The sequence below is a fragment of the Lathamus discolor genome, chromosome 10 (assembly GCF_037157495.1).
Source record: "Lathamus discolor isolate bLatDis1 chromosome 10, bLatDis1.hap1, whole genome shotgun sequence".
Taxonomy (NCBI): domain Eukaryota; kingdom Metazoa; phylum Chordata; class Aves; order Psittaciformes; family Psittacidae; genus Lathamus; species Lathamus discolor.
The window spans coordinates 10953083-10965935 of NC_088893.1; the positions used below are offsets into that span (position 1 = coordinate 10953083).

Below are 12853 nucleotides of genomic sequence, written 5' to 3' on the forward strand. Positions count from 1 at the left end.
CGGCCGTCGGGTAAACGCCCTCGGCCCTCTGGTATTGTCAGCTTTCCTTGGGGGGGAGCCGAGCACGGGAAGGAAAGATGTGTTCCCCCTGTCAGCGACCCTGCCAAGAGCTGCCAGTCAAGGGCCAGCCTGGAGGGACCATCGGGAGAGCCGGGGCTGCAGCCCAGCAGCTCCTTTGGTTGGTCTCCATCTCCAACTCCAGCTTGCGTTGTCCAAACCTGGTGTGTCACAGAGCAGGGCCTGAGGGCAGGTCGGGAGCACAGCACCAGGCGGGGAGATAGGGAAAAGGCAAGGGGGCTGTCGCGTTGCGTTGTCGTCCCGCTCCTCCTCTCCGGGACACAAGCGGCACCTCGCGTTGTTCCCCCAGCATGGACACCGGCCGCCCGCTGGTACCGAGGGTCAGAGACCTGCCCATCCACCCGGGAACCCGGGCGGTCTGTTGGGTGCAGAACCGTGCCGCCACGCTGCGACCACTGCTTCTCCCAGTGCCACGGGCAGTGCTGCTTTGGGGCCTTCCTTTGGCTCGTAAGGGCAGAGGGACGCACCTTAGCCCCCATCTGCTAACGCAGCCACGCTTTCACCACAGCGCCTGCATTTACCGTTTCCCTACCCGGTAACGACAGAACCGGCAGCACCGGCAGCGCTGCCCGCTACCCGCGGGCGGCCCGCAGCCAAGCCCCCGCCACGGCCGTGCCGGGCGGCGCCCGCAGGGGGCGCCGCGGGCCGGGCGGCAGCGCCGCGGCCTCCCTCTCTGCTCCCAAGATGGCGGCGGCCGCCTGCGTGCCGGTGCGGGTCTGCCACCAGGAGATCGTCAGGTTCGACCTGGAGATCAAGGCGGCCGTGCAGGTACCGCCGTGCAGGCACCGCCCCGCGGCGGGTCCCCGCTGCCAGGGCTGCGGGGCGGCCGCCGCCTTGTGCGGGAAGTCTCGGCCGGGTCGGGTGATGCCCGCCGCAAGGCCGCGCTGACCGGGCCGTTGTCTTCCAGGACATCCGGGACTGCCCGGGGCCGCTCAGCGCGCTCACGGAGCTCAATGCCGCCGTGAAGGAGAAGTTCCGCCACCTCCGTGGCCGCATTCAGGTGAGGCTCCCGGCCGAGGCCGCTGCGCTGGCTGGCCTGCCCCGTGCGGCCTGCCCTGGGGCGGCTGGTGCGGGGCGGCAGTCCCGGCTGCGGCTTGTTTATTGTATGGATCCGCTGTTAACGCGCTCCCTGTTCGGGGTGGGCTGTGCGGGTTGCAGGCGGCGGCAGTTGTTGATCGGGCTGTTGTGTTTCTGCTTCCACCGAAGGAGCTCGAGCAGATGGCGAAGGAGCAGGATAAGGAGTCAGAGAAACAAGCCTTGCTGCGGGAAGTGGAAAACCATAAGAAACAAATGCTCAGGTGGGTCGGGCAGCTGGTCCCCTGAAACCCGAGATAATCTGCCTTCTGTACAGCAGCTTTCGGATCCTGTTTGCAAATGCAGTTGCTGACACGATGCTGTTTTGCCCCGGACCAAGAAAGGATCAGGGATGGAAAGAGTAGGACTCACTTTTCTTTTCCTCTCTCTTGTTGACTCCCTAACTGTGGTCTGTCCCTTTGAACAGGAGAGAATGTAAGTAGGTGGCTTGAGAGTCTGTCACCTGCCAGCTGGCATAGTTTGCTTTACTTGCTCCATAAACAATACACCTAGGAGCAGAAATGACCTGATGGATAATGTTACTCTGTGGTGTAACATAAAGTCAGTGTGCATATCTGGGTGCTCAGTTACAGCAGCAATTGCTTTCTGAAAATTGTTTTCGCTTGCAAAGTGATACCATCGTGTTATAACATTGTGCTCTTGTGATTTCAGCAATCAGGCGGCTTGGAGAAAGGCTAATCTAGCATGCAAAATTGCCATTGACAACTCTGAGAAAGATCAACTGCTGCAGGGAAGAGACTCCTTAAGACAAAGGTATTGGACCATACCACTGCACAATCTGAGGTTTAAACAGTGTGTGCTGTATTAACTGGTTTTAAATAGAAGCGACATAACAGTTTTAAGTTAGCTAATTATATCTGGAACATAGCTTTTATTTATGAGTACATTTACCTTTGATGGAGATTAAACTGTTAAGGATTTTAATAACTTCAGGTTTTCTTGGCATTGTCATGTCTAAGTGGAAGAGGGCATAAATTAACCTTCAGAGTTATTCTTACTATCTTTTATGTTAATTCTAATCAGGATTATAAACAAGTAATGGATCATTATACAAGCTATTCTCACATGCAAAACTGGATGTAATCATATATCATTTTTGTATTGAAAACAACAAATGGGATACCCAGGAAAATAAAGTTTGCATCAGTGCTTCCATACCAGCTCATGAAGGTGCGCAGTCATGGATGACTAAGGGGTGCAGTATGGGCTCCCATGAGATTCTGAGCCACTAGCCATTGTTTTGGCTTGTGGCCTTAATATTTTGTAATTTGTTTTGATTATTTAGTGAAGATAATCTGAATTTATTACTCTGTAAAAACTAGTTGTGTCTTTTGTATGCTGGCAGAGATGTGTGGTGCCAAGCTCTGTTCTAGACTCTGTGGCAGCAGCATTTTTCCTGCAGTACCTGGAGACATAATTTTATCCCTTCCTGCTTTACTTTTTCCCTTCCTCAGGAAGACTACAAAGGAAAGTCTGGCAGAGAGTGCAAGTAACATCACAGAGAGTCTGATGGGCATTAGCAGGATGATGTCACAGCAAGTCCAGCAGAGTGAGGAGACTGTGCAAACCCTCGGTATGGATGTTATTCCGGTATTTGGGTGTGGTTTGGATCATGGAAGCACCTTTCACCAGTCCTGTTAGAATGGGTAGGGGCAAACTGACATGGTGTGGAGTATAGTGGAAACCTGCTTTGCTGTAGAAGAATGTACTAAGATGATAATTAAAGGATCATCCAGCAGAACTCCTCTAACAGTTGGATATAAATGGGACACAATAGTGTACATTGTGTGGAGCTGTTTGGGATTTCTGTTTCGTGATTATGAAAAGGGGGCAAGATGAGGATCTTTTGTTTTAGTGTCAAGTTAAAGCAATTGTAAAAGCACTGTGAGCTCACACAGTGCTGAGAGAGTGTTCGGTGTTTCTCAGTGCTACTGTCCTGGCATGCATTTGGTAACAGCAGAGAAAATAAAAGCATAGATACAAGTCCATACACAGAGGAAACTTGGTATGGCTGGAAGCCTGTTTTCACCCAGTCTCCAGCTGGGATGACTAAGAGACAAGGAGATCAAGTGACTTGAACCCAAGGTCACTTGCTCTGTCAGCAGTGCATCAGGGACTGTGAAACCCAGATTTCACTCAGTTCTTTGGCTTAGACTTCCAGGACCATAAATCAAGTGACCTGTCAGAACTGGTGATTCATGAAGCATTTGGATGTTGGATCTGTGTTGCCTGGGCCTCTTACTAGCTCTGCTTTTGGGCAGAAGAGGGAACAGTTTAAAGATGAGGATAAATAACACAACTTTTTCCCTCCTTGTTTTCTGGTGCCGTCTGAGGATGGCAGCTGGGCACTGGTTGTTCCTGCAAAAGTAGCATGTTTCTTCTCCCATTAAAACGACAGTTTGGCAGTCACTTTTTCACCCTGTTTCTGACTGAACAGCACTTGGAGTTCATCAAGGGAAAAACTGCCAAAGGTCATTTACAAACCCCAGCTGTAAATTGTGAATCAGTAGTTAGAATTCCCTTTTCTTCTTATCAAGTCCTTTGCTAGCACACAGTGAATACACGTGGCTGTGAAGTGGGGAAGCTCTGTTTTGTCATTAATGATGAGAAACAAGTTTTCTATTTTCACTTGGATCAGAATGCTTTTTTAAGATGTAACGGTTTGAAGAACCTTACGGATGTAGTTCTGCTGTGCTTGTTTTTGTGAACCAGGCAACATGCTTGGAGTTTGACCTTTCTTTGATCAATCAGTTCAGCACAGAGTGACGTACCAGCATTTACAGCTGTACACGTTCTGTATGTATGCAGTGTATGGGATGCATTCCATAGTTGAAGAAAAAGGGAACTCCTGGGCTTTTGCTGTCATTTAATAATTTGAAAGGAGAAAGGCTGAAGAGTTTGGGGTATTTGTTTCCTCACGAGGAAAGAGAGGTTGAAAGGGGCCAGTGTTCCATCTTGCTGTTTTGGCATATTCTCAAATTCTGCCTTTAGTTGAGACCAGTCATCACTTTTACTCTAGTTAATTTCTTATTAGGGGAAAAAAAGAAAAAAGAAGTTTGTCAAAAGTTATTATTAAAAACTGTTTGAATTGAGCTGAGCAGTTAAGGGTTTTTGACTGCTGATGCTGCTTTCTCACTGTCATCAAGCCCATCTGAATCACACTGATTTACTGCTCTGGCAAGGGGGGAACAGTTTGAGTTGTGCAATTACTATACTCAGATACTGACCTGTCCCATTGCTGCTAGAATGCATGCTGACAGTGATGGTGATTTCTCTATTAAATTGGTGTCTCTGGCACCATTCTTACCTCACTTGTTTCCAGTGAGCTCTCAGGTAGCACTGATTTTTTTCCCATTAAATATGTGAACTGGATTTTGTCTGGGAAGCTAAGACTTGAAAAATTCAGGAACAGAACGCAGAGCCTTTAAGCCATTCAGTACTCTGGTTTTGCTTTGCATTTTTCCTTAGCACATCAGGACTACTGAGGTGTGAAAGCTTCTGTAAGACCAGAGTCTGCATTTGTCTTACCCATAAGTCAGTCTGACCCAGAAGGAGCTCACAGGTGCTATCTGTATTACCAAATACTGCATCCTTATATCATTTGTGAGGTATTTTTGAAATGTAACCAGCTGATATTTTCTTTTTTTTTTTCTCCTCAATTTCAGCCAATTCTTCACGAACCATCCTGGAAGCAAATGAAGAATTTAAGTCCATGTCTGGGACAATTCAGCTGGGGCGGAAGCTAATCACCAAATACAATCGCAGGGAGCTGACAGACAAGCTGCTCATCTTCCTCGCCCTCGCCTTATTCCTGGCCACGGTGCTCTATATTTTGAAAAAAAGACTCTTTCCATTTTTGTAAAATTCCAAAGAGAAACTGAATTGTAAAAAAGATCACAAAGAGATAACACAACAGTAAGGCTTTTGAATTTAAACCAAAAAGGGATATTGCAGTAGCTGAAAGAGCGTTAGAGCAGGCATGACTCTCTGTCCTCATGGAGCATGTGCCCTGCCTAAGAAGAGCTTAAATGAACACGAATCAGGAAGAAGCAGGTGGATCAAGGTGTGGAAAGAAGAAACACCAGTTTGCCTGTTAGTCTGAGGAACCAGATGAACACTTGAGGAGCTAGGCACTCAAAGGTGCCAGTCTTAACTTTCAGCCTCTCTTCATTTTGCCTTGAACTTAGCCTTGGTCCTTGGCTTTGACTCAAAGCTACTTTGACATCTGTGTGTAAGATGCTGAGAGTAAGAGGAAGGATGGAAGAGAGAAACTGGCATACATTCCATTAATAAACTATTTATTGTATCCATGTAAACTGACTTTGTTTAAAACCAAAGTCTAATGGACTGAAAGAGCCTGAATAATTCCTAGTATAAAAATTCTGCTTAATACTTAACAGCAATGGTTGATTATGTTTCCTGGGAGTGTGGCAGACGCAGTGTGGTTCTGTTCCTCTGGCCTTGGGAGGGCTCTGCATGAAGCAAAAATGGGAGCTGTACTTGTGACTATTAATTCATGCAACATATTTGAGAATTACATTGCCCATCTGCTGAAATCCAAAGCCTTTTTTCTCCTTTTCTTCCTAAAATTCTACCTAATACTCTGTATTTGCAAAATACTGCCAAGTTGTGCAGTGTTTTTATTGCTAATACGGTTGATTTCTCAGTAAAATCTTCTACAATGATTGTCTTCCCTCTCTCTTAGGCTTTAGTAATGGCAACTGATTTAATATCATAAATACCAAGCTGCCATACTCCCTGTAGTGCCTTGAAGTACCAAAACCTGCACGGCAGTGTTCTTAAAACTGATGCTGTCATCTTCTCTGGAAATTGTTTAAGTATTTCTCAGAGCTGACTGGTAAAGTTGACATTGTGTTTAGGAAATTCTCACAGAATGCTTAAATACTGCCTTAACTTAGTAGTTAGAAATAAACTTTTTTAAAAGGCAGGGCTATAGGTACCCTAAGAAATACATCATCAAGCAAATGCAGTATCGGAGTTTGTGACAGTTGAGACTAGGTTACCCCTGTAGTTCTCAATAGAGTGTTCAGAGAAGTCAATTACTTTGTCGCTGTAATAATACTAATTTGCTAGATCTTGTCAGTAATCATGATTTACCCTTTTGCTGGCAGCTGCTGCAACCTTGGTTAAATACCGATGTGGTGGTATGTTGTAGTAATCTGAACAGGACCACGGGGCAGTTGAAGTGGTGATTGTGTGGCTATGTGCACCAACAAGAGAAGCTGGAATTTGTAATAGAGTTTGGAATTGACGTCTTTGCATGGAGAGTTGATACCTGAGCGTCTTCTTGGGGCAGTAACACGGGGTCTGGAAACCTCTGCATTAGGGTTGGTGCATCCCACAGAGGGCACCACTGCATGGGATTCAGAAGCCTTTTCTTGCCCTGGAAGTCATGTAACATGCAGACAGAATGGATGTGGCTTTTTCTGATCATTTTGTTCATTGTAGTTCAGTGCAGCCTTCCTACAGCCTTGTGTGGGATACAGAATTATATACAGATTGAAATAAACTGACAGTGTGCAGATTATCTTTTGAATAAGGGAGGAATTAGCTCAAAAAACATACATTGCACAAAGTCAGCACATGTGCTTTCTGATAATGGTAAAAGCCTTGCTTTGGAGGAAGTCTGATGAGCAAACTGCTAACCAAGGAGAGCATCATGTAGTCTGCAAGTTTGGGCTACAGTGGAGCAAGTTTCATTCAGCTCAGTGATACGGACTGTTGCATTTCACACGTATCATGTCTAGCATCAGGCTCCTGCCCTTGCTGGAGCCTGCTTGTCCCTGTGCCCCTCTGCACAGATGGGTACAAACATACAGAGGGTGATAAAAGTGTGTCCACCTGTCCCCCGGTCTTGGGAAATACGGTTTAAACACAATATTAAAGACATGAAGGTCATTGAGATCATAAATATGTTTCAAATGAATTGCTGCGCAGCAGTTCCGATTTTCCATATCAGCAGTGCAGTGCTGTTTTATGCAACTCCAGAGGCACCAGTAAGGTTCCCTTTTCAGGAATTTTCCCCCCATTGCAGGTGGTTGGAACTAGATGATCTTAAGGTCCTTTGCAACCATAACCATTCTATAATTCTAAGACTACTTACTGCTCCTAGGTCAGATACAGTGGCACAGCTTTAGCTTTTTCAGCCAGCTCGAAAACAGTCTCGTGTGCGAAACACAGTCTCTGCAGGTGGTCAGGCACTGGCTGCCTCAGTGTTTCCTCCCTCGTGTGGATGCAATGTAAAAATAGGTTGTTGCTAATCTCCGAGATACCGGGACGCTCAGCAGCAATGCAGCGCGACTGTCTGCAGGAAGTTACACTGGGTTTATCTCTGCAACGTGCTCCCCTCAGATCAACCTTAAAAAAGCAGCAGCATTCTCACAGCACTCAGAATTCCAGTAAAGTTTGTTTCAAAGGGATGATATTTTTGGGTGGGGATTGTAATGTGGGAAAATCAAAGGTCTGTGGCTGCATGTCTCGGGTTTTACTCTGTTCTCCTCTTGTTACTGAAATCATAGCTTTCAGACCTCGACCTGCTGGAACACTCCAAGGGCAAACAAATAACTTCTGAGGACCTTCCTTATGGCCTTTGCTTTGTGTTGCATCCGGATTTCATTAAACAAATAATCTAGTCCTTTTGCAAACACCTGCTCTGTCTAAACTGTCAATTTACAGTCCTTAGAGACAGGGGAAATAAGTGAAAAAAGATCAAGGACAACTGGACAATTTGGGAGAGGGGAAGAGTTGAAATAATCCCTGGGTTGATCTGCAGCCCTTGGTACTTGACCCATTTCCTTCCATCAGCAGCCACAGAGTATCCAGGCTCCTGATGGGCCACAGAATGAAAAGAAATAATTGGCAGAGACAAGAAGATAAATGTTATTTCCTCTTTGCGGTGGGAGGGGTGATTTGGTGAATCCCTAATGTGTGGGGCCAAGCACCCCAAGTGGTATCCCAGCAGACACCCTGGCCTGATGGTTGGGTGCTGGAGCAGAGCCAGAGCTGGTGGTAGGTGCCTTTGGTTCCTCCCAAAGCACAGTGGGATGCCTCAATCAGCCCATATAGCTCAAGGCTTCAGGTGGTTGGGTTGGTGTGCTCACATGGTGTTTCTGCAGGCTGCAGCACGGTGTCTGGCTTGCTCCTCACCTGCAGACCTTGTTCCTGGCTTCAAGGTAGGTCTCTAGATTTGATTATTTGCACAAGTGAGTGGGAGCAGTACCATGGGAAGAGGAGGTGCTTGTGTCTGTTTTTTGTTGTCTGATATTTGCAGTGTTTGTCCAGGGAAAGTTAGGTTTGTGCAGTTCTTCTGTGCCCACGGGGGACTTTGCATCATCGTCTGCCTTGGGGCAGCACACTGATCTCTGTGGCCAACCCTGATGTTGAAGATAGGGCTTGAATCACCCAGGCTGGTGTGTTTTAAGGTCTTGCTTTTGCTGTATGCCTGAGGTTGTGTTGTGAGGTGTAAAAACTGGCATCACACTTGTTTATGTGGATGGGGGTAATGTTTTTTTAGGTATTTCACTCTTCAGCTTTGCTCTGACAACTGCTTTAGACCCATCAGGGATGGTGATAGAAAGATGGCCTCTGCTCTCTGTGCTTTTGGACTTGGGCATGACTTGGTGCTAAGAGTTGGAGTCCTCCTGAGAACAGGAGCTCCATGACTGCAGAATGTGTCTGGGGAGCTTCAGAGGAAGAAAGAGGGCTCTGCAGAAGTGTTAAGGGCTGCGCAGAAGGGTTTATGCACAAGCAAAAGCAAACGGGTACTAGACATGGTCGCTGCAAGCTGATGGTGGGATTCACTGTAACAGCACGGTTGTAGTGAAAATTGGTTTTCTTCAAAGAGTAATGCTCCTTCGAAATGAGGAGCAAGGAGCACTGTGAGTTTAAAAATGGCCTGAAATCTCGCTGTGGAGCTCAGGGTCTGAGACAAGCAGCTGGGAGCAATCAACAGCTGTGGGTTAATGAACTCCTGCTCATCAGCTGGGTGGTGGTGAATTGTCCTCCAGCAAAGGGGGCTGAGGCCATTTAAAGGGCTATGGGTGTTTTGCTGTGCAGCTGGAACCACTTTGGGCTGAGGATGGGGCAGTTCTGATGCCTCAGCACATTCAGAGGTTTAGAACTTGCTGGTTTGTGAGAGTCTGTGTCAGCTCCTGCCTATGGAGTCCAACCACTGAGGTCAGTTTGCTGTTTCTGAACACCTATGGAAAGGGGAAAATGATGGGAAGTTGACCCCAGTGTGTCAGGAGACAAATAACGTTGGATGTTTAGCTGTGTTGCCAGTGTGTGGTTAGCATGCTGTGGATGTGGAAGTGATCCTGGTCTCCATTCCAGTATGGCTACGGTGGAAAGATCAAGGAGCAGGCACCTGCTGGGTATCCATGTTGCCGTAGCTGGTGTCATGGGTGTCTCCCCAGTACATCCCTGAAGCGTGAAGGTCAATTCCTAAGCATCTGGTTACATGTATGTTTTCAAGGAAAGCTGCCTTTTATGTTTGTAGTGAAACTTGGATCTGAGGGAAAGGGTTGGAAATGGTTCTAATGTGTGACTGTGCCGTAAAGACTGATTAGACTTATAATTATGTTGTTATCAATTATAGTGTCAGCAAATACAGGAATAATGCAGGATAACTGTGGGAAAACAAATGAGTGCAATATTATTGATTTTATTATCTTAATTATTCCCCCCCTCCCCCCCATTTCCAAGAATTGAGGGGAAATCGAGTCTGTATTTGAGGTCCTGCTTTGGAAATGCTTTCCGCATAACTGGCCTTACCGAAATGGAAGGGTGAATTCATAGCTTGGACGCTTCTAAAAATGTCTCTGCCAAATGTGCATGGCTGCTATCACATGCCAAGTGGTCCAGAGCAAGTCAGGCTGGAATCTTTGGGGGCTGAGAATATCCAGGGGGCATGTGCATACTTGTCTGCAAATATGTGGGGCTCTTCTTTGGAAGGGGGGACAGAAATCAGCTTACCGTGGCTTCACCTCCCTGTTTGTAATGGTGTGATTCCACCAGAAGAGAAACCTTAAGCGAGTGGTTTAGCAAGATATGTGGTGTCTTTGTGAATGCTTATTGATGCAAAGTGCACCAAGCCCTTCATGTGATTGGTGTCTGAGTGCTTGCTCTGTTTCTGTCCCTTAAAGGTGAGATAAGTGCTCTCCAAACAGGCAGCAGGCGCTGTGTACCCCAACCAAGAGGGCTCAGTGCTGCCAGAGCAGGTCGGCAGCTGCAGTATGGGTCAGTCCTGATGCTCTGCAGCATAAATGCCAAGTGTTCCCCAATTAATTTTCTCTAATTGCTAGGAGATTGCAGTCCTTTCTCTAAGGGAAGCTGGTGAGAAGGAACTTTGCTTCCCAACTCAGCCCTTTCAATAGGGCTGGGAGCTTTCTCTGCTGCTGTTCAGTTTCCCTGGTTATCCATGTTTCTCAGTCACAAGCCAGTTGAGGTTGGCAGGAGCCTCTGGAGGTCTGAAGGTTTAAGCTCTCTCAGGCTTATTTGTACTTTTAGGTCTTGTGCTTTTACATTAGTCAAGAAATTATTTTGACCTAAAAGAGGTGGGAAGAGCTTGTACTTGTGCTTTAAATGTTAGTACAACGTTTGGTTCCCTCTTCTAACGCAGCAGTTGATATCACTGAATATTTCTGAATCTTCAGGTACACTTACTAGGGAATAATGGTATCAGTTGATGGTGATGTAATCTTTCCAAGATTTGATGGCTGCCAGATTTGTCATGTCTATAAAGGAATAAGAAGGTTAATAGAACCTAAAATGTTCACAGGCGAAGTCAGACTTCTCGCCTTTCTCTGCTGTGTATTGCATTGCTCAGAGCTTGGTAGGAAAATAACTAAAATGCCAATGCTTTCTAGAAACAAATCTCACATCACATCATTTAAATTCATATTATGCTTCTTGCACAACTAGCTCCTGCGGGACTTGGAGCACTATTATCTTTCCAGTTGCCCAGTGTACTGTGAATGTCCATGCTCACAATGAATATTCACTAAATAAACACTTCCCAAGCAGCTGGTCAAGCAGGGATAACCCATTCCTGAAAACTGATGCTCTGGTTGCAGGTTGTGCTGGGATCTTTGTCTGGTGGGTTAATTGCAAGTGTGAGCCACCAGTTATTACTCCACCTGCTATCTCTGCATCTGTGCCGTTGCACTGTCGGGTTTTCAGGTGTATAAAAGGCATCGGGGGCTCTTGCATGATCCTGCCGCTATCTAAAGCTGTTTGGGGACTGGCTTAATGCAGGCGTCTGTCCCTGCAGATGACTGTGGGCTTGTTCAGGCTGTGGCTGTTACACTGAATAATAAATAATAATAAACTAAACTTTATTGTCTCGTATAATGGTACAAACAGGATCTGGGCTGCTCTAGCAACAGGGCAAATGATGAGCTTAGGCTTTAGTTTGCTCACAGGAACAAGTGATGGAAGAGTCTGTGACAGTTAGTTTGGGTCATGTGCTGAGAGAGATGCTCTGGATGTGGCTGTGCACTGTAGATGTGTCTTGAAGATGTGATCCTCTTCCATAGAAAAAGAGAGCAACAGTCTGAGGAAGGAACTGGGACTCTTTATTGACTTAACTGCATTTAGGGCCTGGCCCTTCATGTGGATCAGTGGAGGTCTCCAAGTTAGCGGATACACAGCGTGCGTGGTTAATGCTGAAGTCCTCTGCTGTCTGCAATTATTCACACTTCTGCAAAGTCTCGGAAGAGGATACGTGGCTTCTGTGTGTCTCCATGTAGGTGTGCTTGGTGAAGGGCAGCAAAGCCAGCACTGCTTTTCCCTCCTCTGTGCTATGGGCTGGGGCTGCCAGTCCACCCATGTGAGCAACTGCAGGATAAACTCCCAGCTCCTGGCACCGTGTGATCATGGAAAGCATCAAATTCTGCTTGAGCAAATATATGGTCTTCGCAGTAGCAAACAGACAGGTTTAATGTGAACCCTTTGGAATGTGTCATTAAAAGTCAGCTTTTTATTTTCCTCTGGTTTGGGGTTTGCTTTTAATGCCACAATTTTAAGCCTATCACGTAAGTGTTGAGTGCCTAAATTGGAACCTTGGAGCGTTTGCAAGTACCGGTTTCTCTTGCCTAGCTACATCCTCACCTAATGGCTATTCCCACTTACTCTATGAGCAGGAAGGGCCCAGCCTTGACTTCCTGGGCTTGTGTGGTGTTGAGGTTCCAGCATGGACTTTGGGTACTACTGTAAAGCAAAAGCTGCAGTAATCATGGCTGTGTGTCTACCCCAAAGTGATGTCTCGGGTACTAAAATGCTGGGTAAATTGCAGCCAAGCAAAACCATTGGGAATAATTTGGTGGGAACTGAGAAGCGAATCTGGTGAGGGTTTTCTCGCTGGGGTGCTGTGACATCCTGCCATACCTTAGACCACCGCAGCCTCCCCTTTCCACTTGGGCTTCCTTTTATTTTTAACCTCACAATGTGAGGCTGATCAGATGCTATCGCTCCTGACCTTTGTCTCTGCTGCAACATCAGAGCTGACTCGCGTATCCCACTTATCTCCTGCTTTTAGAGGCTGCCAGGCAGGGTCGTGGGCTGTGCTGCAGCGCTGCCGAGCGCTTTGCCCCGCGGTTGGTGTCGGTGGCTGCATGAAAGGAAAATGGCACTCGGCTGCTCTGAGCCTGGCCTGGTGATA

The 12853-nt window shown here is 46.8% G+C and overlaps 1 protein-coding gene across 1 annotated transcript; it reads left to right on the forward strand.

Moving 5' to 3' along the window:
• The first annotated feature begins 731 nt into the window (after positions 1-731).
• Positions 732-5858, forward strand: BNIP1 (BCL2 interacting protein 1). Its single transcript, XM_065690312.1, has 6 exons — positions 732-846; positions 986-1078; positions 1285-1376; positions 1825-1926; positions 2628-2746; positions 4839-5858. Exons 1-6 carry the CDS (start codon positions 763-765, stop codon positions 5033-5035), a joined length of 687 nt encoding a protein of 228 aa, XP_065546384.1. The 5' UTR covers positions 732-762; the 3' UTR covers positions 5036-5858.
• Positions 5859-12853: the final 6995 nt, after the last annotated feature.

What these genes read in the sequence shown, in the direction of transcription:
- BNIP1 (XM_065690312.1), top strand. Translation starts at nt 763, where the DNA reads ATGGCGGCGGCCGCCTGCGTGCCGGTGCGGGTCTGCCACCAGGAGATC. An exon ending in CATAAGAAACAAATGCTCAG is followed by an intron (nt 1,377 to 1,824) that starts GTGGGTCGGGCA and finishes TTGTGATTTCAG; the next exon opens with CAATCAGGCGGCTTGGAGAA. An exon ending in GGAGACTGTGCAAACCCTCG is followed by an intron (nt 2,747 to 4,838) that starts GTATGGATGTTA and finishes CCTCAATTTCAG; the next exon opens with CCAATTCTTCACGAACCATC.